Source organism: Labeo rohita, chromosome 4, assembly GCF_022985175.1.
Source record: "Labeo rohita strain BAU-BD-2019 chromosome 4, IGBB_LRoh.1.0, whole genome shotgun sequence".
NCBI lineage: Eukaryota > Metazoa > Chordata > Actinopteri > Cypriniformes > Cyprinidae > Labeo > Labeo rohita.
This window is the reverse complement of record NC_066872.1, coordinates 39,243,889-39,271,120: the sequence shown is the minus strand read 5'-3', so window position 1 is coordinate 39,271,120 and position 27,232 is coordinate 39,243,889. Positions and strand designations below refer to the sequence as shown.

Here is a 27,232-nt window from a genome sequence, read left to right as displayed (position 1 = left end):
TGACCTTCTGCTGTGCTTTCCTTTAACATAAAGGTTTGATTTTATCGAGGATCTTTGTAAAATATTATCATGACAGCCTAGCAACGCCTTCATGGTTTATTTCATACGTTTTGACAGGAGTTTAGTGAAGACATTTCCATTGTGTTGCGCAATCCACTTATTCTTGTACGTAACCTCAGAACAGTCTTAAAGGGATAGTTCACCCTAAAAATGAAAATGAGCTTCATTTATCTTACACTTATTCCATTGTAAACATTTTTAATTTTATTTTATTTTATTTTATTTCACTCTTTATTTATTTTATTTTACTGACCCTCATGTAATAATAATTCATTTTTTGCATTTTTTGTATTTTTAATTTGTCATTCCAAACATTTTATTTTATTTTATTTTATTTTATTTTTTATTTTATTTTATTTTATTTTATTTTATTTTATTTACCTTCGTTTCATTCCAGATACATTTTTATTAATTATGTAATTATTTTTTAAATACTTTATTTTTGTTCACATTTTATTTTATATTTTATTTTCCAGCTTTTTTTATTTAATTTTATTTTACTGACCCTCATGTAATGGTAATTCATTTTTTGTATTTTTTAATTTGTCATTCCAAACATTTTATTTTATTTTATTTTATTTTATTTTATTTTATTTTATTTTATTTTATTTTATTTTATTTCAGACACATTTCTATTTTTTTTTTTTTTAATTAATTGATTTTTTGTTCACATTTTATTTTATATTTTATTTTTCATTTCTTTACATTTTTTTATTTTACTTACCTTTCTGTCATTCCAGATACATTTGACTGTTTGTTTCAATTATTTCTTAATTTTTAATTATAATTAATTATAATTTTGTTCACTTTAATTAAATAAAAATATTTTTTAAATAATTTATTTTTCACATTTTATTTCACTTTATTTTGTTTTATTTTGTTTTATTCACTTTAATTAAATAATAAAAAAAATATATAATTTATTTATTTATAATTTTTTTTTTTTTATTTCACCTTATTTTGTTTTGTTCACTTTAATTAAATACATTTTTTAAACAATTTATTTATTTTTCACATTTTATTTTGTATTTCACCTTATTTTATTTTAGTTTATTTCACCTTATTTTTTATTGTATTTTTGTTCACTTTAATTCAATAAAAAAATGATCTTCACCTTAAAATTATTAGTTCGCCCTAAAATGAAAGGTGTACTTTTTTATTACTCATGCTCTTTTATTTTTTATTTTTTTTCACCTTTTATTCTAGCATAGCATGGTAAATTATCTTCATTTACTCACCCTCGTGTCTAACACCTGCTAAACTACATTGTTTTCCATTGAAGAAAGTAATATACGTTTGGAACAACATGAGCAAGTATACTCATCTTGAACTATTCATTTTAAGCACAATGGCAGAACAGTGCAGTGAAGTGTGGTAAATACCTTACCGTGGAAGAGCAAAACTGTATTTTCACTCCACTGACTTCTAAAGAAAAGTACTCTGTGCTGGAAAACCAGTCATGCATTTTTCATCACTCGAAGCCCAGCAACCAGAGCTGTCATGGGACGCCAGCACTGAACACTTTCCCAAGAAGTCAAGCGAGAGAGTGTGAATGAAGCCCACCTGCTGTACCGCGCTAGACAGATGGACTCACGATCACTTCCTGTTACAAGGACACATTTCTCTGGAAGACAGTAGATGCTCATGAGATCTGTAAATCATTCAGAGTCTCAGCACTAAATGCGATGAAATTTGCTCTTGCATAAGCGTCTAGAGAGTTTTTGGGTCTAGATGGAGAAATTGGCCTCGCTTCACTGTTTTTGGCCTCATAATGCATTTGTTTATTTGGGAAAAAAGGCTCAGTGGAATAAACATAAGCTGTTTTTCCCAGATGAAAATATTGCTTCTGGCATTTCTGGACATGAAATTGAATTAAAAAAACTGTGGGACAGAATGTTTTACATCCAAATTATAAATATACTTATCCAAGTATCCCATGCTTCAAGTAAACATGAAATCAAACTTGACCCTATTTACATTATGCATGTAAACTGTCCTATTGTGCATGATTCATCAGTGCACATTATATAAAATGTTTGTCTTTTGTAATCTTTCATCAAAATATTACATACTGTTTTGTTAATGAAGTCTTTCTAAAATATTGTAATTTAAAATAATTTATTTTAAATAATTTATTATTTATTATTAATAATAATAATTTTTTAATAAATTAAATATAATTTAAAAAATGGTAATTTATATTTAAAAAAATTCTAAAATGTAATTTAAAATATTTTTTAAATAATGTATTATTTATTAATAATTGTAATTTGATTTTAAATGGTAATTTGCATTTTTTTTAAAAAAAAAATGGTAATTAAATTCAGGTAATTTAAAAAGTAGCTTAATTAAGATGTTAATGAAGTCTTTCTAAAATATTGTAATTTTAAAAATAACTTTTTTAATATTTTATTTATTATTAAGAATTTAATTTAAAAAATGGTATTTAAGTAAAAAAAAAATGGTATTTTAATTTTTTAAAAATTGTTATTTGACTGAAATATGTACATTTAAAAAAAATCAGTAATTACATTTATGTCATTTATTAAAAGCAGAAAAATTGTTAATGAAGTCTTGAAAATGTTGTAATTTTAAAATTTATTTTAAATAGTTATTTGTTAATAAATCACAAATTTAGAAAAATATGGAATTTAGGTAAAAAAAAAAGGTATTTTATATATTTTCAAAATTGTAATTTTAATAAAAAATGCTAATTTACATTTTTAAAAAACAGTAATTAAGTTCACGTAATTATTATTATTATTATTATTAAATTAATAATCAAATACAAAAATTTTGGTTTAAGTAAAAAAGTTAATTCTTATAATTATTGTTTTTTTTTTCAGTAATCAGTAATTAAATTCAGGTAATTTATTAAAGACAGTTTAATTTAAAAAAAAATGTTAATGAAGTCTTTTGAATTTTTTTATTTATTTATTTTAAATAGTTAATTATTTATTAATAAATACATTTAAATAAATAAATAAATATATATATATATATATATATATATATGTAATTTAAGTAAAAAAAAAAAAGAGGCATTTTATTTATTTCCAAAATTGTAATTGTTAAAAAAAAATGGTAATTAATTTTTTTTTTTTTTTTTTTTTTTTTTTTTTAATTTTGCGATTCAATTCACATAATTTATTAAACTTAATTTGATTTAAAAAAATTGGTACTTTAAGTTAAAGTAATGATTTGATTCCAGTTTTTGTTAATACAAATTCTAATAATAGAAACTAATGATAAATTTGATAATGAAACATTGCCTTTGTGATTATGTAACAGCCACATTTCACAATCTAATCAGTTCCCATTGAATAAAATCAGTCAAACTTGATTGGACATCCTGTTTTATAAATCACTTTACAAATTCCCTTTCATGTTGGCCTGAAGCTTTGATGAATTTAGTTCATTATACTCAAAGTGTGTTTACATGCTCAAGAAATGTCAAACTGACAGAGAGGAAATGCACCTTTCCTCCAGTCCTTAATCTCTTACAGCATCTGCACGTTTGCCATGAAGTTTGGTTTCATTTCATATTTAAGCAACTCAAACATGATATAAACTGTCTTTGTTTTCCCTGTTTCTTTTTCTCTTCCTGTCTCTCTGACTCCAGCCCAAGCTCTTGAGACCAACGCTGCTCCCCGGCGAAGAGTTCGTGATGGACGGCATGCGGGTGCACCTTATAGCAGACGGCCGAGAGGAAGCCACGGGCGCGATGGGAGGTCCGCCCCTGCTGCCCGCCGAGGGAGCCATCTTCCTTTCTAACTACCGCCTCATATTCAAGGGCACGCCCACTGACCCTCTTGGTACGCTCCTATTGGTTAAGAATCATGGGGTCGATTTGCATAATTAGTTGAGAGCAGCTCACTTTGGTGCAGTTGGGCTGCTGGTGGTCATGAATTATAGAAATGCTTGTCTGAAATTGAAAATGAAAATCAGTTTGCCTGCTACACAAAAGCCTTTATGTAGGTATTTTACATTTTGCTGTACATGTTTGTATCGTGCAGTTGGAGAGCAAGTGGTCACCCGCTCCTTCCCCATCGCCTCCCTCACGAAAGAGAAGCGAATCTCTGTTACTCTTCCCATGGATCAGTTCGTCCAGGAGGGGCTCCAGCTGCGTTCCTGCACCTTTCAGGTATTGGGGTGTTACCTGACCTTTCTGTGTTTCCCTTCTCCATAGCTCACAATACTTTAGGTTATGTGCACAAAAATCCTATAATCATATAATTTCAACATAAAAATAATAGTTTTTGAGCAGTGAATCAGAATATTAGAATGATTTCTAAAGGATCATGTGACTGGAGTAATGATGCTACAAATTCAGCTTTGAAATCACAGAATAAATTACATATTAAAATATATTAAAATAGAAAACAGTTATTTTAAATAGTAAAAATATTTCACAATATTACTGTTTTTGCTGTAGTGTGCATCAAATAAATGCAGCCTTGATTGATTAAAAATTGATCAAAACCCTTCATATTCAGTTCATACAGACTAATATTAAATATTAATATAATTTTAGAACAATTTTATATATATTATTTAAAAATGTTTATTTCTTACATGCTAATCACATTAAAAACATGTTAACATCAGGTTAATCATGTTTAAAACTTGTTAGCAACGTGTTAACATGCTAAAACATGGTAGTGACATGCTAACGACATGCTAATCATGTTAGAAGCATGCTAGCAATATGTAAACATGTTAATCATGTTAAAATGTTTGAAACTTGATACAAACATGTTAATAATGCTAAGATGGTAGCAACGTTTAAATGCTAACACCGTGGTAAGCATGTTAAAAACATGGTAGCGACATGCTAACAGCATGTCAATCATGCTAAAAACAGGCTAATCATGTTAAAAGCATGTTAGCAATGTGCTAATCATGCTAGAAAAATGCTAACAACATGCTAATGTTAACATGTTAATCATGCTAACAAGCTAGCAACTTGCTAACATCATCCTAATCATGTTGAAAACGTGGTAGTGACATGTTAACAACATGTCAATCATGCTAAAAACAGGCTAATCATGTTAAAAGCATGTTAGCAACATGCTAATGTAAGCATGTTAATCATGGTAACAAGCTAGCAACTTGATAACATCATCCTAATCATATTGAAAACATGGTAGTGACATGTTTACAACATGTCAATCATGCTAAAAGCATGTTAAACATGTTAAAAGCATGTCAGCATTCATGCTAGGAACATGCTAATAGCATGTTATTTATGCTAGAAACATGTTAGCAACGTGCTAATCATGTTAACATGTTAATCATACTAACAACTTTTTAATCACGTGCTAGCAACTTGTTAACATCATACTAATCATGTTAAAAGCATGTCAGCAGTGTGCTAATCATGCTAGGAACATGCTAATAGCATGTTAACGGCATGGTAATCATGCTAGAAACATGCTAATCATGTTAACATGTTCATCATGCTAACAAGCTAGCAAACTTGTTAACAACATGTCAATCATGCTAAAAACGGGCTAATCATGTTTAAAGCATGTTAGCAATGTGCTAATCATGTTAGGAACATGCTAATAGCATGTTAACAGCATGGTAATCATGCTAGAAACATGCTAATCATGCTAACAAGCTAGCAATTTGCTAACATCATCCTAATCATGTTAAAAACATGGTAGTGACATGCTTACAACATGTCAATCATGTTAAAAACATGTTAAACATGTTAAATGCATGTCAGCATTCATGCTAGGATCATGCTAACAGCATGTTAGTTATGTTAGAAACATGCTAGCAACATGCTAATCATGTTAACATGTTAATCATACTAACAACTTTCTAATCACGTGCTAGCAACTTGTTAACATCATACTAATCATGTTAAAAGCATGTCAGCAGTGTGCTAATCATGCTAGGAACATGCTAATAGCATGTTAACAGCATGCTAATCATGCTAACAACTTGTTACAAACATGCTAGGAACTGTGCTAGCAACATGCTAACCATGCTATTAACTTGTTAATCATGTTAGAAACATTCCAATCACGCTAACAACATGTTTACCACATTACGAACATGTTAGCATCAGGTTAATCATGTTTAAAACATGTTAGTAACATGCTAACATCATGCATATTGTTAAAGCTACATGCTGACAACATGCTAGAAACATGCTAATGACATTCTAATGATTTAAAAAATCATGCTAACGACATGTTAGCAACATTACAAACATGTTAGAATCAGGTTAATCAGGTTTAAAACATGCTAGTGACATGTTAGAATCATGTTAACATGTTAAGCGCATTAGAAACATGTTAGCATCAGGCTAATCATGCTGAAAACAAGTTAGTGACATGTTAACAACATGCTAATTATGCTATAAACATGCTTGTGACATGTTAAACATGCAAACAACATGCTAGTCATGTTAGAATGCTGTACTTTGGATCAAAACAGACTTCTTTTAAAAAAAAAACATTAAACATAATAACATGTGAATTGATTATAAACCCTTCATATTCTGTTCATACAAACTAGTGTTACATTATATATTAATTATATCATTTTAGAACAATTTTATATGTATTATTTAAAAATATTTATTTCTTACTACTTTTTGAAGCTTGTTTTATAATGGATATTGAGGATTGTTTTAGTGTCCAAAAAAATAATAATAATACATTTAGAGAATGACAAAAAAACTCTGACTGTGTGATGGGTTTTGTTGGAAAAAAATGCTTGCAAATATTTTATCTTGATGTATTTGTTGTCTAGAAGCTTTGAAAATTGATGAAGCCTTTACTCTTTACTCTCGTAGCTGATGAAGATCGCCTTTGATGAGGAGGTGGCGTCAGATCTCGCAGAGGTGTTCAGGAAGCACATGCATAAGCTCAGATACCCACAGCACGTCCAGGGCACGTTTGCCTTCACTGTGGGTCAATCTGCAAAGCTGGTGGTGGAGCACAAGACCAAGGACAAGAACCAGTCGTTAAAGTAAGAACTTCTCCTGATGGGGTCATTTGTCTCAGTAACACTGGTAAAAATCCAGAGAGTGGGGAAAAGAAACAGCGTGTGCTGGCGCTGACAAGCAGTGAATTATTTAGCAGTGGAAATTGCAAAGGCTCTTGCGTTAAGATCCTGCATTAGCAGCAAACGGGTGTCATGCAACTACTGTTGTACACTGCTCTTGAGGGCAGGACCAATCATCTTCAAATGCTTTTAAGAGCTGCTTTTAACGTTTTTGAAAAATACACCATGACAACAGCTCAGACGTTTTATGTTTATAAATGGCGAGTCGTCCCTCTAGATTTGGAAAGTGCTCCACAATTACACAAATATTTGACCTGAATATTCATTTATATTTTTATATATAAGAAATAATTATATATATATTCACTACCAGCCAAAAGATTTTTTTTTTAAGTCTCACCAAGCCTGCATTTATTTGATCCAAAATACAGCAAAAGGAGAAAAATTGTGAGATATTTTTACTATTTAAAATAACTTTTTGTCTTGTTGAATGTATTTTAAAATGTAATTTAATTTGTAATTAATTTATTTCTGATTTCAAAGCTGAATTTTTAGCATCATTATTCCAGTCTTCAGTGTCACATGATCCTCCTCCTTCTTATTATTATTATCATTATGAATAGAAAGATCCAAAAATCAGCATTTATATGAAATAAAAAGCTTTTGTAATATTGCACACTATACCATTTTAAAATCTTGTATTCAGTATATATATATATTATTACAATTATTACAATTATTTTTTATTAAAATTAATATATATATATATATATATATATATATATATATATATCTTATTAAAATGTATGCAATTAATACAGTATTTTTAATTTCATTTTTTATTTTATTCATTTATTCAAATTATATTTTATTAAAATTAATATTTTTATTTAGCAAGGATGCTTTAAATGGATTAAAAAGTGATGATAAAGACATTTATAATGTTACAAAAGATTTCTATTTCAGATCAGTGCTGTTCTTCTGAACTTTCTATTCATCAGAGAAACCTGAAAAAATCTACTCAGCTGTTTTAATAATAAATGTTTTTTGAACAGCAAATCAGAATATTAGAGTGATTTCTGAAGGATTGTGTGACTGGAGTAATAATGCTAAAAATTTAGCTTTGAAATCACAAATTACATCTTAAAATATATATATTAAAATAGAAAGCAGTTATTTTAAATAGAAATAGAAAATAATTAAATATTTTAGTGTTTTTTTTTTTTTTTTTTTTTTTTACAAAGAAGTGCTAAACACAAATCTGATTTTTTTAAGTGATTAAAATGTTTGAGCTGCTGTTTCTCCTAGAACGCTGTCTAAAAACCTGGTTAAAACCGCAAAGAGGACCATTGGGCGTCAGTATGTAACGCGGAAGAAATATTCCCCACCAACCTGGGAAAACCGCAGCAGTTTGCAGTCAGAGATGGATGAAGATGAGATCTCTGGTAAGAAAAATGCAAAAACACACATTTACTGATGTTTGTGATGGCTAATATGTGATTATGCAGTATAATACAACTTGTAACTTTGACCGAACAGTGTCTGAAGAGCCGGACCAGAGTTCGCTCACGCTCTCCTCCACCATCCGCTCGTCAGACCGGCAGACCATGAGTAATGTGGTCGAGCGGGCCTGCTGTCGGGACTACCAGCGTTTGGGACTAGGAACGCTCAGTAACAGTCTGACCCGCTCCAAAAACGAACCATTCCGGATCTCCACCGTCAACCGGATGTACACGGTGTGCCGAAGGTGAGTCTCAGAATTCTTCAATCACTGCTAAACCTTATCATTAGCACAGAAATTTTACCCAAATCTCATTGGCTCTCTGTCTGTGTTTCAGTTACCCAGGGTTACTGATCGTGCCTCAGAGCATCCCCGATTCCACCATCCAGCGCATCTGCCGCTGCTACCGGCAGAACCGCTTCCCAGTGGTGTGCTGGAGGAACTCGCGCACCAAAGCTGTGCTGCTGCGCTCGGCCGGCCTGCACGCTAAAGGCGTCGTGGGATTCTTCAAATCACCCAATGCACCCACTGCAGGTCAGAGGCAAAAGCAATTAAAAAACAAAGAGATTAAAGCAGCTGTTCTCTTATATTGAAATTCATTCATTATATGAACAACTCCCTACTGAAAAAAACCCTATCTAAATTCTAGTAACTTGCTAATCATGCTAACAAAATTTGTCACATGCTGATCATGTTAGAAACATGCTATCAACATGTTAACTACATTAGAAACATGTTAGCAGCCTGCTAGTATCTTGTTAATCATGTCGGAAATATGTTAGTAACTTGCTAATTATGTCAACAACATGTTGGTAACATGTTAATCATGCTAATAACATGTTAATCATTCAAGAAACATACTAACAAAATGCTAGTAACATGCTAATCATGTTAGAAACATGCTACCAACATGTTAATTACATCAGAAACATGTTAACAACATGGTAATCATGTTAAATAAGTTAACTACATGCTAATTGTGTGCAAACAAGTTAATCATGCTAGAAACATGCCAGCAACATGTTAACAACATGCTAATCATGCTAGTACCTTGTTAATCATGCTAGCAACATTGTAGTTACTTGCTAATCATGGTAACAAAAATGCTAGTAACATGCTAATTATGTTAGAAATATGCTGTAAACGTGTTAATTACAACACATGATAAATAAACATGTTACCAACATGCTAATCATGTTAGAAACATGTTAAAAACTCGCAAGCAACATGTTAACGTTTTAATCATGCTAGAATCATGTTAGAGGCCTGACTGCGATATGTTAGCAACATGCCAATCATGTTAACATGCTAATCACATTAGAAACATGTTAACATCGATTAATCATATTCAAAACATGTTAACATTTTAAACATGCTAATCATGCTAACAGCATGCTAATCACATTAGAAGCATGTTAGCATTAGGTTAATCATGTTTAAAACATTTTAGCATCATGTTAATCATGTTAAAAACATGGTATAGACATGTTAACAACATGCTAATCATGCTGAAGACATGCTAGCGACATCTTGGGAACATGTCAATCATGCAAACAACATGCTAAAAACATGTCAGCATCAGGTTAATCATGTTTAAAACATGCTAGCATTATGCTAACAAGATGGTAATCATGTTAAAAAATATTAGTGACATGCTAATTATGTCAGAATCATGGTAGCGACATGTTAGCATAATGCTAATCATGTTAACAACATGTTAACCACATGCCAATCATGCTAAATCATGCTAATCATGCTTCAGACTTTCAGGCTATGCTTTCTCAAGCCAAATTCAAAGTTTGTCCTCAAGCTTCACTCATCTAGTTTTAGTTAATTATTACAACACTGGTAAATATATCTTTCCACTGTATCAATTTATGCTTTTTGCAGCCACATTTCGACACATTTTATTAGTTCATGAATTCCCTGGGAACTGAACCCATGACCTTTGTCGTGTTAGTGCTGTGCTCTACTGTTTGAGCTCTACTGTTAAGCCCAGTTTTTAGGCCACATAAAGCAGATTAGAACAGGAAGAGATCAACCAAAGCATATTTATGATATCAAGCTAAAGTAAACATGTTTGTGTTTGATTTCAGGCCCGTCCCAGGCCGACTCCACCAGCCTGGAGCAGGAGAAGTATCTGCAGGCCATCATCAGCTCCATGCCCTCATACAGCGAGGCCAGCGGGAGGAACACGCTCAGCGGCTTCACATCTTCACACATGAGTAATTCAGGTCTCTATCTTTTAACCCCAAATTTGCTCAGCCCTAACAATACTAATCCTCCCAGACCACGTCACAAAATTAGATGTACCGTAACTATTTACACCCTAATGTGCTATGTGTGTCATTTTTGGGCCTCAGACTCATCAGACAAGCTGAGGCAGCCTAAAATAGGAGCTTTAATGAAACAAGTCATGGGGAATAAAGAGGACGTGCCGGGAACCTTCAGTCGAGGAGGTGAGAGTGTGTTTTTAAGATCCTCACAACTTAACCCAGCATCCATTCCTCTGTTCCCAAGCATCTTAAGTTTTTGACATCCAATCCCACATGACATGACATTTTTTTTGCATTGGCTGCCGTTGATAGTAATGGGCATTTTTATGTCGTCTGACCTTAGCGCTGGGTCAGAGGGCAAGGGTCATCTCCCTCTCTCAGCCTAGAGTTTCAGTCAAGGCCCGCAACTCGCCTAGAGGTACAGTAGGCCCGACCCTGCTCTCAAATCTAACCAATCAAATCTCTCGACAACGACACGAGCGAGTTTGAGCACTAAGTGTCCATGTAGTGTTGTCATCCTCTTTACCTGTGCTAACTAATCGTTGACCATCATGTCTGTTTGATTTACTTGTACTGTTTGTGAGGATGTCATGAGCATCTCTTTGCATGTGATCCACCATGTCCTATTTGTCTAGTGTTTGTAGAAATCACATCAAATTCTCAATATGCCAATCCCAAATAAACATGCAAGTTCACACACTCAAAGCAGAGTTAGTGATCTCCATTGGTCTTTGTTTCCCAGGAAAATGGGGCAGTATTCGTGGTAGTGGGCGGCTTAGCACGTATAACCCTGATGTGGGGAACAGGCTGGCTGGGAAGGAATCACCCCAGGCTAATGGAGGCCCATCCGAGACCTATTTCCTTCGCCAACAGAGAGCGTACCTCTTCATCATTGGAGACAAGTCCCAGCTCAAGGTTACTGGCTTAAGAGATTAAATACAATTGAGGTCAAAAGTTTACATACACCTAGGAGAATCTGCAAAATGTTAATTATTTACCTAAATAAGAGGGATCATACAAAGTGCATGATATTTTTTTATTTAGTACTGACCTGAATAAGATATTTCAAATAAAAGATGGTTACAGATAGTCCACAAGAGAAAATAGATGACCCCATTCAAAAGTTTTCATACGCTTGATTCTTAATACTGTGTTGTTACTTGAATGATCCACAGCTTTTTTTTTGTTTAGTGATAGTTGTTTATGAGTCGCTTGTTTGGCCTGAACAGCTAAACTGCCTGCTGTTCTTCAGAAAAATCCTTCTCAAAGTCTCTCAAATTCTTTGGATTTCCAGCATCTTTTGCATATTTGAACCCTTTCCAACAATGACTGAGATTTTGAGATCCATATTTTACACTGAGGACAACTGAGGGACTCGTATGCAACTATTACAGAAGGTTCAAACGCTCACTGATGCCCCATGTATTAAGAGCCGGGGGGTGAAAACTTTTGAACAAAGTGAAGATGTGTACATTTTTCTTATTTTGCCTAAATATCATGTATTTTTCATTTAGTACTGTATTTTAGAAACTATGGAAGATGTTTACCAGAAGACAAAATAAGTTCAATTTACCCTGATCTTCAAATTCCAAAAGTTTTCACCCCCCGGCCTTTAATGCACTGTGTTTCCTTTGGAAGCATCAGTGAGCATTTGAACCTTCTGTAATACTTGCATATGAGTCCCTCAGTTTTCCTTTAAAAAGATGCACCTCAAAATCAGTCATGCTGAAAAACCAAAGAATTTGTGGGACCTGGTGTGTTAACTTTTGACCTCAAATGTAGCTTGTGACAACTTGAATTGAAATATCAGATGATTTTCAAGACCTAGAACTACCATGCATCTAATGAGATAATAGTGATAATGATCATTTTATTTCAACCAATCAAAGCTAAGCCCTCAGTCTGTGTTTAGGGTGGAAAGCAGGACTCGTTCCAGCAGTGGGAGGTGGTGCCTATCGAGGTCTTTGATGTACGTCAGGTGAAGAACAGTTTTAAGAAGCTGATGAAAGCCTGTGTGCCTTCCTCACCCAACACTGAACCAAACGCAAACATGACCTTTCACCGCTGCCTGGAGGAGTCAGAGTGGATGAATCTGGTACCTTACTCCTTTCCCCCTTTTATTTGGGTTCATTTAACAGTGTATACGGTTTTTGATGTTCTTGATGTTTGTGTCCCGTAGCTTCACAGGGTTCTACAGGTGTCCGTTCTTGTTGTGGAACTCCTGGACTCTGGTTCCTCCGTCATGGTTAGTTTGGAAGACGGCTGGGATGTCACAACACAGGTAGGACAAACACCTAAACATGCATAAGCTGCATCTGCCATTGATTTTGGTCCAAGTGTGCATTAATACTGTGTCGGATGTAGGTGGTATCCCTGGTGCAACTTCTGTCGGACCCGTACTACCGAACGATCGATGGCTTCAGGCTGCTTGTGGAGAAAGAATGGTTGTCGTTCGGTCATCGATTCAGCCATCGTGGAGCCCAGACGCTAGCCAGCCAGAGCAGTGGATTCACACCTGTCTTCCTACAATTCCTCGACTGTGTGCACCAGGTATGTGTAGAGGTGGCTGTCCAATATGGGTTTTCCAGTGGCCGGTACTAAGAGTTTTGAGTAACTCCTTCATGTTTCACCATTTTCTTCGTGCACTCAAATGCATGGTATTATTGCATGTAGGGTGTTTTGTTTGTTTACATGTGTTCTTTGTTCAGTTGAGCTGTTTAAATCTATTTCTGGAAAGTTCTTATCTTGTGTACTGTAAAAATTCGTCTGATGTTTTGTTGGGTGTTGACAAAGAGCTATCACCACATTCTTGTACGGTCTTGTCCACGAAAAGGGAAAAAGAATAAACTTTATATGATGGGTTGATTGTATGAGAAGGTACAGAAAGGCAGATCATATACACTTACTTGCCTCAACTTCCTGCTTTGTCACACTAAACCGACCACGCCTTGAAAGATGAGATAACTTACTATAACTCACCCGGATTGCTCAAGCCTTATCTATCTAATTTACCCTGAAGATAAGGAAGCACTTTCTTTCCCTGCACGTTTAGAGAATGCGATTGCTTAATAGTGGCATTTCAGAACTATGAATCTGGATTTGACAAGAAATCGAGGATAATTGTTATCTCTTACACAATGAATTCGATTACGCTTCTAGAAAATCCGAGAGTTCTTGCTTCTTATCACATGTCCTTCCCACTGATAAGGCAATTTGGAAGAAAGAAACTGCAAATGCTCAGAAATGCCTCCTAAACACTAGGACTTCACTGTATGTGACCCTGTACCACAAAACCAGTCATAAGTAGCACAGGTATATTTGTAGCAATAGTCAAAAATACATTGTATGGGTCAAAATTATCGATTTTTCTTTTATGCCAAAAATCATTAGGATATTAAGATCATGTTCCATGAGGATATTTTGTAAATTTCCTACCGTAAATATATCAAAAGTAAATGTTTGATCAGTAATATGCATTGCTAATATTTAATTTTTGATTTTTTTTTGCACCCTTCAATTCCAGATTTTTAAATATTGTCCTATCCTAAATAACCATACATCAATGGAAAGCTTATTTATTTGGCTTTCAGATTAAAAAAATTGACTTTTATGACTGGTTTCGTGGTCCAGGGTCACATATTATATAGGTGTCCCACAAGGCTCAGTCTTAGGCCCAATTCTTTTCTTCATATGTGGAGGTATTCTATATTGTGAATGCATTTTCAACGTTCTTAGTTTATAGTTGTCACAAGAAACCTATCCCACTTCCTTTTTAAGTAGAAGGCAATATAGAAGAAAAAAACTTGTACTCCCAATATACTCTCTATACCTTTAAAATGGCTTTTACCTCCTAGCTGTTTGTAAATACCTTCATAAATACTGTTCTGATTGATTGAAATGCAAAGTAATGATTAGGGATGTACCCGAATTGTGAATACGTATTCAGAACAGCACTGAAAAGGAATAATGCGTTCTGCGGTGCCTCCCTGATGCCTGCAATGTATAGAGTATAGTATAATAGTATTATAATAGTATAAACATTATATTTTTCCATCAATCTCACATTTATTTCATTTAGAGGTTCCAAAGTACACACTATTTCCTTTCTAAATACAGTATTCGGGATTTAGGAACATCCCTAGTAATGGTTTACAGATGAACTGCTTAGGTGTCCCACAAGGTTCAGTCTTGGGACCCTTTTTTTTTATCATATATATACTGATTTATATAGTTGAGTCTTGTGGTTTTGGACATAAAAATATAGTTATTATACTTAGAGGAGTCTTGTATTGGTCCTTGGTGTAAAATCCTTGTTTAATGCAAGCAAATTTAATTCATTGTTCTGCTAAAATACATTTCAATATTCTTCCCTCTGCTCATTTTCCCAACAGATCCATCTACAGTTCCCCATGGAGTTTGAGTTCAGTCAGTACTATCTGAAGTTCCTAGCCTACCACTACGTCTCCAACCGCTTCCGCACCTTCCTGCTGGACTCAGACTATGAGCGCATAGAGCTTGGTGAGTCTAAATCAGCAACTAAATGCTGCGGAATGTCAACTGTCATCGTGATTCTTATAAGATTGCAATCAAATCTTTTTTTCATGTCATTGTACTCTCATTGTGTAATGCTGTTTCATGGTGCTTATTTATAGTTTCATAGTGCTTATTTATAGTATTCAGTCATTCAACCCTGTTTGGTCATATCCCATTGTTTTGTCTGTTCAGGCGTCTTGTATGAGGAAAAAGGTGAGAGGAAGAATCCTCAGGTGTGCAAGTCTGTCTGGGACTACATTGACCGGCTCAACAAGAAAACCCCTATATTTTACAACTACATGTTTTCACCTGAGGAGGAGGAGGTACATTTTTAATTTTGTTCTGACATTCTAACATTGTTCTGACAGAACTAAAATGACTCTAGCGCCCTCTATTGGTTAATGTGTGTGTAACTCACCTTTTTTTTGTCCTGCAGGTCTTGAAGCCCTACAGTTTCATCTCCAACTTGAAGGTTTGGGACTTTTACACAGAGGAAACGCTTTCTGAGGGTCCGTCCTTTGACTGGGAATTAGTGCGGGGTCGGCAGGAGAAGCCACAGGAGGAAGCCGGTGATAGACAGGAGACGACGGCCCCCAAGTCCCAACGGAGAATCGTCTGGCCTTGCTATGACAGCCTCAGTAAAGTACTGCCTGACGCCATCACCAAACTTTTGCAGGTGAGGAATGCAGCAGAAGTCATCGTTATAATGAAGCTGTCTTCATACACGAATCCTGATGATCTTCTTGATATTATTTCATATTTAGGATGTGCAGAATCTGGAAACTGAGTTGGGACAACCTACGGAAAAATGGAAGGACACGTGGGATAAGATTAAGACGGCCCAACGGGTTGAGTCCAGACTAGAGAGCAGGGTGAGATGTTAATTCCTGTTTCATATTTATATGTAAATGACTAATGGATGGTGTACTAATATTTGTTTGTCTTTCCCCAGCACTCCTTCTCCAGCTCTCTGCTCATGTCGTCCAATCTGAGTCACCAGCGGCGCTCTCAGGGTGTGTATCTGCAGGAGAGCGGGGTCGGCTCCTCCATCAACTTGGCCCTGGACTGCGAGGTCAGCGCCACATCCACACCTGCGGCTGGTCGACCTAGTACCAGCACACTCTACAGCCAGTTCCAGAGCACGGAGAGCGAGAACAGGTGTGTGAACTCACTCTTCATATTTCATCAGCTGGTCTGTTTTTGGGGGAATAACATTTTCAACTTTAGTCATGATTTTATAAATAAAAGAAGTTGATGCTGTCACCTATCATAATTGTGCATTTCTTCAATAGTTAATTTTGAATGGTCCAGTTGTGTAAAAAAAAAAAAAAAAAAATATATATATATATATATATATATATACACACACACACACACACACACATATTTAACAGAAAATTTAAAATGAACTAAAATTCATAAAATTGAAATGAAATTATTTAAAGATAAATAGAAATATATATTTTTTAAAAACACAAATTTTAGGTTAAAATGTTAACGGAAAGTGTAAATTGTAGTTTTTCCCCCCAATTTTTAATAATTTTTTTTTTCATCATTAGATAATTTTGCATAGTCCAGTAGTGTAAAAAAATAAATGTTTAAAAATATTTTATTTTTTACATTTATTTATTTTACCAGTGTTGTCACTGTAAAACTATTAAATAGTACATGGCATGATAAAATAAAAAAAGAAATAAAATATAAGTATTAAAAAAAAAAAAAAAAAAAAAAAAAATGTTGCTTTGGCAGCTAACTGGCATAGATATAGAGAGTTTAAGTTGAAATACTAAAATATAAATAGAATTCTTCAAAGATAAAAAGAAATATAAAAAACACAACAAAATGACTGAAATTTAAACTAAAATGAAAAAAAAAAAAAAAATTAAAAGGAAAACTGAAATTATAAAAATAAAAGCTAACCAAAATATTAGTAAATGTTGTAATAGTGTATAAATAATACTTTTTTTTTTAACAAATAACACATTTTTATAAATATTGTATTTTATCAATATAAATATTAGATGGAGATGTTGCCTTGGCAGCTAACCGAAATAGATAAGTTTAAGTTGAAATACTAAAATTGAAATGGAATCCTTTAAAGATAAATATAAATATTTTAAAAAGCACTACAAAGTGACTAAAATTTAAACTAAAATGAAAAAATGTAAAATTTAATTAATAAAATTAAAATGAAAACTAATTTAAAATATTAGTAAATGCTGTAATAGTGTATAAATATTACTAAAATAAAAATTTTTAGAAATGTATTTTATCATCTTTAATTGATATAATGTATTAAGATATCATAATATAGTGTTTTAGTCTTAATTGAATGTTTGAATGTGTAAAATGTAATACTTTTTTTTTTTTTTTTTTTTTTTTTTTGGATGTAGGAGCTTCGAAGGTATTTTATACAAAAAAGGCGCTTTGCTGAAACCTTGGAAACCACGTTGGTTTGTACTGGATAAGACCAAACACCAGGTACTTTCATGCCTCATTCCACCAAAAACTTAACCATAAATGAAAATGATTTTGCAATATGCTTTTGATCAGAAAAAATTCAAAAGGACTGACACCGATGCTCTTATCCACCCTTTTTCCAGTTGCGTTACTACGAAACAAGGCAAGATAAAGAGTGTAAAGGGATGATCGACCTAGCCGAAGTGGAATCTGTCATTCCAGGGACGCCCACCATGGGCGCACCTAAAAACATAGACGACAAAGCCTTCTTTGATGTAAGACCTCTACAGTCCCATCAGCGCATGATGTGTTCATCCACGATTCATCATTAACATTTCCCGCTTTCTTTCTCCTTTCAGCTCAAGACGACCAAAAGAGTGTACAACTTCTGTGCCCAGGACAGCACGAATGCGCAGTTATGGATGGACAGTATTCAGAGTTGCCTATCAGATGCGTAGTGGGCGGGGCTTTGCGGAAGACAGAACTGTAACACTTTGCGAGAGAGGGGGCGGAGCTAGTGACGGACAGTGCTCATAGCCAATGGGTGTTTACAGAGGGCTTCCGTATTGGTGGTATTGAACCGAACGATGTCGCAACCTCACCATTCAGCGTTTTTGTTTTAAAAAAACCACGAAGAATTCCCTGAAAGACTGGTGTATGTGAACTCGTGCTCGGCTTGTTTTAAACGCACCCTGGATGTGCGAAAAGGCATGCGATTTGTCATCCCATATTGCTCAAATACTGCCACTGGCACCTCTCAGCTATGCAGGGGCCTAAAAATGCCCGATTACTAGCCACAGCTCGCAAAAGAGTGACCCTAATGTGATACCTGATTGTCACTACGCCACTGCTTGGAGTCTGGACTCGCACAAATTCTGCCTTCTCATTGGCTGGTCAGTTTCTCTCGCTCCCTTCTGATTGGTCGGCTTCGTCCGCGCAATGGTTCATGAAGGATTTTGTGTTTTCTTTTACATTACTTACATCCGAATAATATAAAAACGTCATTCTAGTCACATTTAAGCCCAAACGCCATCTGGAGATTCAAACTGTTTACAAACTAAATTCTTCTTATGAATATAAAACCACTATGCTTTTGAAATTTAAGGGATGTTGAAGGAAAAGGAGGGATGTGTTTTGTCATAACTTATGCACAAAAATACAATTCTTTGATTTTTAAGGCAAAAGATGCAGACTAAAAGGGGGAAAACTGTGTGTGGATGGGGTTTCCAACCTCTTCATCAAGTGTCTGTTTACACCAATCAGAGGCCAGAGACTGGAGCTGACCGGCATGACAATCCGACATCATTTCCTGTAACAAAAATATGAAGTGTAAATACGGAGTACAAACACAATTTGAAATGCATTATTGGACGTGAGATATCAGACCTGCCATATCTTATTTAGAGAGTTTTTTGTCACATCCTGTCCCGAAATCATCTGCGTGTTGTCGTGCGCTTCGGTTCTCCAGCCTCTGAGCCCTGGATCTGTCAGAATCAGTGTTTTAGTTAGTCTGTTACCTGTTCTGTTGAATCCTGTACATAGAGGAGTTTGTTTATATTATTCCTTTAGAGAAAGAGTCTATTTTGCTGGACTTGGTGAGGATGCATAAAAGTATCACCTGTTAATCACAGGACTGCCCTGTTGCAGTTTTCGTTTTTTTGTTTTTTAATTCCAAATACAAGAACTAACACACACATACACACACGGTGTAAAATAGGGTAATACTTCAGAATTGTTGACGGCGAAATTCGAATTGTAGATTTTGTTCCAATAACTCCCTTGTATATAATACTCAAATATGTATGTTAATGGTAGTAATTTATTTAACTTCTGTCTCCTGAATACGACAGTCCTCAGAGCACCGCTTAACTTTGAAATTAGAAACCCAATATGTGCCATTGTTTATCTCTTGTGTTAACGTGACTAATGATATATCTATTTTTTGGAAACCTTCAGTGACTCGTGAATAAACCCTAAAATTCTTTTTTTCTTTTAAAATGATACTCAGTACAGGTTCACATAATTCGAGTCCTAGGATGCCGCAGGTTTCGTAACATTTGAGCGAAATTATATCTGACGTCAAAAACTGCATAACATTTTTAATTATTTATTTTTCATACTTTTTTTAATTCGATTTATTTCATCTGATCCAGGTTGTGTTGTCAATCATGCCATATATTTTTTAGGATTAAACCACTTGAGGTTCATGGCCTCCTGACATTTGTGTGCTGCTTTTGTCTCTGTTTACTTGTGTCACTGCACACATATATATATATATATATTCATTTAAAAGCGAAATAACGAGAAGAATAACAACATGCAGTAAACTGCAAAACTGTTTGCACTACAAACCAGTGTGTTCATAATTAAGATAATACAATAAAATAATATGGTAAGACGCCAATTTGCAATATCAAGCAGCAAAAGGCTGTTTTGTACAGCTAAAAATAGCTGGACGTGGATGAGACCGGAATCCAGATGCATAAAGTTTACAAAGGTAAACGAGAAGAAAAAGGTGGATAAATATCCTTCATTAAAACATCAGAATATGAATCAGTGTCTGTCTGGGTGAGGGGGTGAATAATTTTGCTGTTTAGTAGAATTATAAGTGTAGTTCATGCTTTATGGTTCAATAGTATTTCATAGAGAAACATTAACCCTAAAATTATAATTATATAATAATCTACTCACCCTTATTTTGTTCTAACCCCTGTATGGTATTGTTTCTGAGAGTATTAACCACTTTATTTAACGCAGAAGTAAGATTTCCGGTTTATTAGCTGCTCTAAAGGAAATATGTAAAAGAATAACAACATGGTGTAAACGGTAAAACTGTTTGCACTACAAACCAGTGTGTTTATAAGTAAGATGAAACATTAACATGTTAAGACACATAAAGTTTACAAAGAGTATTAGTTTACTGAGATTATCCACTTTATTTTTCAGCGTGGAGGTAAGCCTATGTGCGAGACTTCCGGTTTATTAGCCTCTATAGGGAAATGAGAGAATAATAAAACGTGCAGTAAAGGATAAAACTGTTTGCACTACAAACCAGTGTGTTCATAAGTAAGATAATACATTAAAATAGCATGTTAATACATAAAGTTTACAAAGAGTATTAGTTTGCTGAGATTATCCACTTTATTTTTCAACGTGGAGGTAAGCCTATGTGCGAGACTTCCGGTTTATTAGCCGCTATAGGGAAATGAGGAGAATAAAAAACGTGTAGTAAAAGGTAAAACTGTTCGCATTACAAACCAGTGTGTTCATAATTAAGATACTACATTAAAATAATATGGTAAGACACGCCAGTTTGCAATATCAATAGCAAAACGCTGTTTTGTACTGCTAAATGAGCCAGACCCACATTTACAAATAGCAGCGCCCACTCTTACGAAAGTATGGCTTCTATCCCCATTCACTTCCATTGTAAAACGCTGTCTTTAATATGTACATGTACAAGGATTTATGTAGAGACCTGTAGCGCCATCTGCTGGTAACTTATTAACATTACACTAGCCGTAGATTAGCTATATGATGTTTTGTAAGGTAAAGTCCAGCATTTAATTCTCCACAGTTTGATCTGTAGTTGACAGAGAACGCTATGCGCTGTACATTTTCTCATTACTCTTCTAAACTATTAAAAAAAGTAAATAAATAAGCGTTTGCTTGAAAGTTGACACTGTTGTGATTGGTTGACTGACAAGCCAATCACCGGTGGATTTCAACCGGCGTCAGACCTTCGATAGCTCAGTTGGTAGAGCGGAGGACTGTAGTGGCTTTCCAAGCTGTAATCCTTAGGTCGCTGGTTCGAATCCGGCTCGAAGGAGAACATTTATTTGCTTCGGTTTATTAGCAATCAGCTGTTTAAAATTACCGCGTTATGTTTAAGCGTATTATTTAACTATTATACTTATTTAAAATATAATAATAACGCACATTAACGCAATTCTAACAATGACTTCAAAAGTAACGGCTTTTTCACCTTTCAAATTCCAGTGTGAATGACGTCATTTCAGACCTTCGATAGCTCAGTTGGTAGAGCGGAGGACTGTAGAGATTGAACACTGACATCCTTAGGTCGCTGGTTCGAATCCGGCTCGAAGGAGTTGATTTTTCTGTGACATTACAACACTTTAAAATATTTGATTTCAGGTTGGCTGTACGAATAACTGACGTTTCATTTAACTTCTTAAACAATGAAAAGAATGGGAGAATTATTTGGTGCTCTTTTGCTTCTCTTTACTAGGTGTTTCTAAATGTTCTTCATACGAATACAAAATATTCCATTATCTTTAAATATATTCGATAAACACATTTTAACTATTGTTTTAACGGTGGACTTTTATTTTGAAAGGTTCCTTACGGTTCCTGTTGTTGTGACGCCGATGACGTCAAATCATATTTGAAGCGCTTTCTTCACGCTGTTCACACATGGAAACCTAAACATGGAGGATTCAAGCACAGAGAGCGTAATTGATGGCCAGGTAGATAATCTTCTTCATTCTTACGTATGTTATGATCATTCATATGATTTTGGCACGTACTGAATTTCATCTAACGGTTAGAAAAGTGTAAATTCATACTTTAAACGTGATTTATCAATAATTGAGCATGTGCTTAAGCAGTTTGGTCATTATTATGAATTGATAGTCGATGATGCAGCTCACACTGAGAGATTAAAATGTCAAATGTTAGATGGCAAATTGGATTGCAAGTCACAGCATTACTGCCACCCTCCTCCGCTACTTTAATCTTGAATTCTGATTACTTAAAGGGGCCGTCGTTGTTTTATGATTGATACGTAAAAAGTATCACGCATAAAGCAATGAACCGCACTTATGAGACATATTAAAATGATGTACACTTACGTTAGATGAAGAACTGACATAAGTCTATCATCTAGAAAAATGCTGTTTTATTTTACATGTAGCGGGTCGCCCCCTCATGATATCACGTGACCGTATCATGTAGTTATAATAAAAACAACAATAATACTATATTTGCATAATTTTGTTTATATAAAGTGCTCAAACCATTTTATAACGCATAATTATGGTTTTGCATTGTTATGTTAGATCACAAAAACATTTGTATTGAATTTTAACTTATGTTGCAATCTTGTTTATTTTATAGAAGCAAGATCAAGAATCTGAAAAAGACAAAATGGAATTGGATATTAACAATACACAGCTTCCGACTGAAACGACCAGTGATCAGAGCATTGGTCCTCAACTTGGACCAAAAGATGAGCCATGCGCAAGTAATCAGTCTGAACAACTAGAAGGTCAGAGCTCCAGTGGTCAACTTGGACCAACATCAGAAGTGATCACCAATGATCAGTCCAAACAGATGGGAGAAGACGGCAGTGGTAGTTCATCTGGACTAACAGAAGATCACTGCACCAGCATTCAGTCTGAACAAACTGGAGATCAGAGCTCCAGTGGTCATTTTGGACAAACAGGAGAACCTTTAACCAGCGACCAGTCTGGACTGGCAGGAGATCAGATCTCCGTTAATCAGCCTGAACAAACAGGTGAACAGATCTCCAGCATTCAGGCTGGTCCTGAAAAAATGGAGTGTGGAGTTGTGGTCAGTCCACACTCTGGGACTGGATCGTTGGGTCTGTTGAGCATGCAGTACAGAGGAAACAGCTCGGATGACAACTGTTCAGACAGGTAAAATAACAGGACGTTAAAGTCTGTGCCCTAGCAGCATCATATAATGCTCACAGATGATAATTATATCATAAAGTAAGTTCCAAAAAGCTAATAATGATTAATTCTTATTATTTTTTATATGATTCAGTGACTCAGACTCTTCGTCCTCCACGTCTTCCTCTTCATCATCCTCAACCTCTTCCTCCTCTGAGCCTGTTCAGTTAATCATGAACTGTGTGGAAGATGACGACGAAGGTGTTGCCATGGGCAATGAGAAAAAGCCTGCACCATTGAAAACCCAAAATGAACTGCTTATCGAGGTGAGGGAGAGGAGCTAAGCAGCAATCTATAAACCAAACTGATGTTTCTATTGGCTAAATTTCTCAGTTTCCTGAGCTGTCCACTTGGGAATTGACCAAGATCGATGTTAATACCAGGATCTTATGTTATGTAGGATCTTCCTGCAGTGGAGAACCTCCACATCAGCCTTCCAGAAGATACAGAGATGGAGCCCATTGGAACAATATCAAGCGTTGTGGAGCAATTAGGTACACGGACATCTACCAATCTCTATGCATACATTCACTACCATTCAAGATTTTGACGTTGGCTAAGGTTTTAAATTTTTCTTTGCATTTATTTGATAAAAATACAGTTAATTGCTATGTAAAATAGCCTTTTTAATATATTTTAAAATGCAATTTTGATGCAAAGCTACATTTTGAGCATCATTACTTCAGTCTTCATTGTAATATGTTGCTTCAGAAATCATTCTGTTATGCTATTATTATTTTTTTTACATCTGAGATACCGTTCAAGTTTTGTCTTGGCTGAATTTAAACAGCATTTCTTTCAAAACGTATCTGTTTTGTTTAGTGATTGTGGAGTCATACAAGAACACACCACCACTGAATGAAGACAGCGTGTTATTCACCAAAAACAGAAACTCTATTGGCAAGGTCAGTAACCGTTATCCTTCAGTGGCAAATTTCATCTCCTGAACTTTTGTAACAATCCATAAGATGGCTTAAAATCTGTTGTCTTATAAGGTGGCGAAATTATGGATATTGAATAAATAATAAATTTTATCTCACAATTGCAACACAGTCAGGAAAGTCAGGATTTTGAGATAAAAAGAATTTATATCTCACAATTCTTTTTTTTGTTTTATTAATTCTGACTTTTTTCTCAGAATTGTGAGAGAAACTCAAAATTGTGAGTTATAAAGTTCAGTTTTAAGGGGAAAAAACACTAATATGTTCTTAGAATTGCAAGTTTATATCTCACAATTGCGTGTTGTAAAGTCAGAATTGCGAGATATATTCACAATTCTGACTTTTTCTCAGAATTGCATGATACGAACACGTGTAATGAAGTCAGAATTGCGAAATATAAACTCGAATTTGCAAGTAATAAAATCATTTGCTAGATATAAACTCGCAATTGGAAGTTATAAAGCCAGAATTGTGAGATATAGTCACAATTCTGACTTTTTTACTCCGAATTGTGCAAAAAAACACAATTGTGAGAAATAAAGTCAGAATTGTGAGATAAAATTGTAAGAATTATATTTTTCACAATTCTTACTTTTTTCTCGGAATTGTTAGAGAAACTCAAAATTGTGAGTTATAAAGTTCAATTCTGAGGGAAAAAAGCACTGTTTTTAGAATTGCTAGTTTATATCTTACAATTGTGTGTTATAAAGTCAGAATTGAGATTTTTTTTTTTTCTCAGAATTGCGTGATACAAACTCGTTATAAAGTCAGAATTGTGAGGTATAGTTACAATTCTGAATTGTATGATACAAACATGCAATGCATGTTATAAAGTCAGAATTGCGTGATGTAAACTCACAATTGCAAGAAATAAAGTCAGAATCTCACAATTCTGACTTAACTCTCAATTCTGAGTTTATATCTCACAATACTGACTTTATTTCTCAAAATTGCCTGTTTATATCACAATTCTGAGAAAAAGACAGAATTGCAAGTTAGCGTCTCGCAATCCTTATTTATAAGAGTTTATATCTCACAATTCCGAGGAAAAAATAAACAGAATTGCGAAAAGTAAACTCGCAATTGCGGGGGGAAAAATTAGAATTGTGAGATAAAAAAAAAAGTCAGTGGTGGAAACATGCTTCCATATGATATACACAGTAACTTCTTGTTAAAGAGGTTTTGTATTATGCAATAATCAGTTGTCTTGTGCGACTAAAATGTTGTTGGTCTCTCCTCAGATCTTTGAAGTCTTCGGTCCAGTTTGTCAGCCCTACTATGTTTTGAGGTTCAACTCCCATGACGATATCGACCAGAAAGATCTTAAAATTCGAGATACGGTTTTCTTCGCCCCCAAAATCAAAGATTTCACAGACTACATCTTTACAGAACGACTCCAAGTGTGAGTACCTCAGTTTTACTGAAATATCCTCAATGTTGTTCTGCTGTGGTATTTTTCTGCAAACATTACAAATAATTTTTCTTCTCAAACAAGTGTCAAAGGCTCAGATGCATCCTGGAAAAATGACCAGGAACCACCCCCTGAGGTAAATGTGCCATTTTATAACAATTATTAAGGAAATCAGGTCAACAAAGGCTTAAACTGCAGAATAGAGTGATATCCTGTCCTAATAGTGTGTCATTGGTATTATCTGTTAGTAAGTGAAGGTTTAGCCTCTCCGCTGATTGGTTTTTATTCTGTTTATGTAGGCACTTGATTTTAGCGATGATGAGCAAGAGAGGCTGGCCAAACAGAAGCTTAAAGAGCAGAAGAGACGACCACAAAACGATTCTGACTCAGGTGAGTCATTTGTATCTGCATGGGCACCATGCATGTTTATATGTGCTAACTGCTCAATTAACCACTGTTTTCACTTTCCAGAGGATGAAACGGACGCCCATAAAGGTCCGCACCCTCATAAAGCCGGCCGACGGAAACCCAGACAGAACCGCAACGCTCCCCGAGGGCAGCATCACCACCACAATCGTGGCGGCGGTTTTCATAGCAACTATCACGCTCGCCCCCCCTTCCCACCTGACTACATGTTCCCCCCTCCAGATCCACACATGTTTCCCTTTCAGGGCCCAATGATGCCACCCTTTCCCGGACCGCCACCCTTTCACATGGGAATGCCCCCGTGGCCCCCAGGGCCCAATCAGGGCTTTATGTTCCAGCCCCCACCTCCACCTCCTCCACCGCATAATCAGTAAAGCTGTGACTGGATACTCCTTACAACTTGCGCCCTAAAAGGGCTCACAATCTTTGCATACTAATACAACTGTATGCCGGTGTATAGTATGAGTCAAGTATAACTGTATATTATTAGAGTGCAATTTTTCATTTTGTATTAAAAATGATTAATTTCTCACTTTCAGTGTGTCTCTTTCACTGTGTTGTCAGACACGCTTGCTGTATTGTTGAAGCTGCTTTATTTCATTTATTTACACTCTAAAAATGCGACTGCGGTTTTGTTTTTTTTAATAGTACAGCTTACAAGTAGAAATGCAAAATGTTGATTTGATGCAATATTTAACTGTATATTCATTAAAAATAAAAATTTTCATTTTGTCACCCTAAAAACTGATTAATTTCTTTCAGCTATTGAACACAGAAGATATTTTTCACTGTGTTGTGTCAGCCATTGACTTCTATAGTATGGGAAAAAATACTATGGAAGTCAATTGCTACCGTCAATTGTTTGGTTACCAACATTGCTTGAAATA

General features: G+C 34.7%; 2 protein-coding genes and 2 non-coding genes across 15 annotated transcripts in view; all 4 read left to right on the top strand.

Annotated features, from left to right (window-relative positions):
• sbf1 (SET binding factor 1) overlaps nt 1–20,077 on the top strand; it is a 70,305-nt gene extending 50,228 nt beyond the window's left edge. For 6 of the 11 annotated variants that reach the window (XM_051107211.1, XM_051107207.1, XM_051107200.1 and 3 more), the window contains 21 exons: nt 3,683–3,875; nt 4,077–4,204; nt 6,872–7,047; nt 8,392–8,528; nt 8,623–8,830; nt 8,922–9,118; nt 10,681–10,818; nt 10,948–11,043; nt 11,204–11,278; nt 11,603–11,775; nt 12,773–12,955; nt 13,040–13,141; nt 13,225–13,410; nt 15,252–15,378; nt 15,586–15,716; nt 15,830–16,069; nt 16,158–16,265; nt 16,346–16,551; nt 17,787–17,874; nt 17,997–18,128; nt 18,213–20,077. In XM_051107211.1, coding sequence (XP_050963168.1) covers nt 3,683–3,875; nt 4,077–4,204; nt 6,872–7,047; nt 8,392–8,528; nt 8,623–8,830; nt 8,922–9,118; nt 10,681–10,818; nt 10,948–11,043; nt 11,204–11,278; nt 11,603–11,775; nt 12,773–12,955; nt 13,040–13,141; nt 13,225–13,410; nt 15,252–15,378; nt 15,586–15,716; nt 15,830–16,069; nt 16,158–16,265; nt 16,346–16,551; nt 17,787–17,874; nt 17,997–18,128; nt 18,213–18,311 — 3,123 coding nt within the window. In that variant the 3' untranslated portion in view covers nt 18,312–20,077. The remainder of the gene's footprint in view (nt 1–3,682; nt 3,876–4,076; nt 4,205–6,871; nt 7,048–8,391; nt 8,529–8,622; nt 8,831–8,921; nt 9,119–10,680; nt 10,819–10,947; nt 11,044–11,203; nt 11,279–11,602; nt 11,776–12,772; nt 12,956–13,039; nt 13,142–13,224; nt 13,411–15,251; nt 15,379–15,585; nt 15,717–15,829; nt 16,070–16,157; nt 16,266–16,345; nt 16,552–17,786; nt 17,875–17,996; nt 18,129–18,212) is intronic. The other 5 variants (XM_051107210.1, XM_051107209.1, XM_051107201.1 and 2 more) reach the window with 4 other exon arrangements.
• Nucleotides 20,078–21,592: 1,515 nt separating this feature from the next.
• On the top strand, nt 21,593–21,682 carry trnay-gua (transfer RNA tyrosine (anticodon GUA)). Its single transcript is given in 2 exon segments — nt 21,593–21,629; nt 21,647–21,682. It is a non-coding gene; the product is annotated as a tRNA-Tyr (tRNA).
• A 191-nt stretch (nt 21,683–21,873) lies between these two features.
• Nucleotides 21,874–21,961, top strand: trnay-gua (transfer RNA tyrosine (anticodon GUA)). Its single transcript is given in 2 exon segments — nt 21,874–21,910; nt 21,926–21,961. It is a non-coding gene; the product is annotated as a tRNA-Tyr (tRNA).
• On the top strand, nt 21,891–27,005 carry naf1 (nuclear assembly factor 1 homolog (S. cerevisiae)). Of its 2 annotated transcripts, XM_051107040.1 has the most exons (10): nt 21,891–22,102; nt 22,211–22,340; nt 22,990–23,531; nt 23,662–23,833; nt 23,968–24,061; nt 24,390–24,472; nt 25,750–25,910; nt 26,004–26,055; nt 26,219–26,309; nt 26,391–27,004. In XM_051107040.1, exons 2-10 carry the CDS (start codon nt 22,302–22,304, stop codon nt 26,717–26,719), a joined length of 1,563 nt encoding a protein of 520 aa, XP_050962997.1. In that variant the 5' UTR covers nt 21,891–22,102; nt 22,211–22,301; the 3' UTR covers nt 26,720–27,004. The 2 variants fall into 2 exon arrangements, with proteins under 2 accessions (XP_050962997.1, XP_050962998.1); XM_051107041.1 differs by lacking the exon at nt 21,891–22,102 and having other exon boundaries at nt 22,190–22,340; nt 26,391–27,005.
• The last annotated feature ends 227 nt before the right edge of the window (nt 27,006–27,232 follow it).

Coding starts and splice junctions, on each gene's coding strand:
- naf1 (XM_051107041.1), top strand. CDS start 22,302: ATGGAGGATTCAAGCACAGAGAGCGTAATTGATGGCCAG. Junction 22,341..22,989: donor AGAGCGTAATTGATGGCCAG/GTAGATAATCTT, acceptor TTTATTTTATAG/AAGCAAGATCAAGAATCTGA. Junction 26,310..26,390: donor ACAAAACGATTCTGACTCAG/GTGAGTCATTTG, acceptor TTCACTTTCCAG/AGGATGAAACGGACGCCCAT.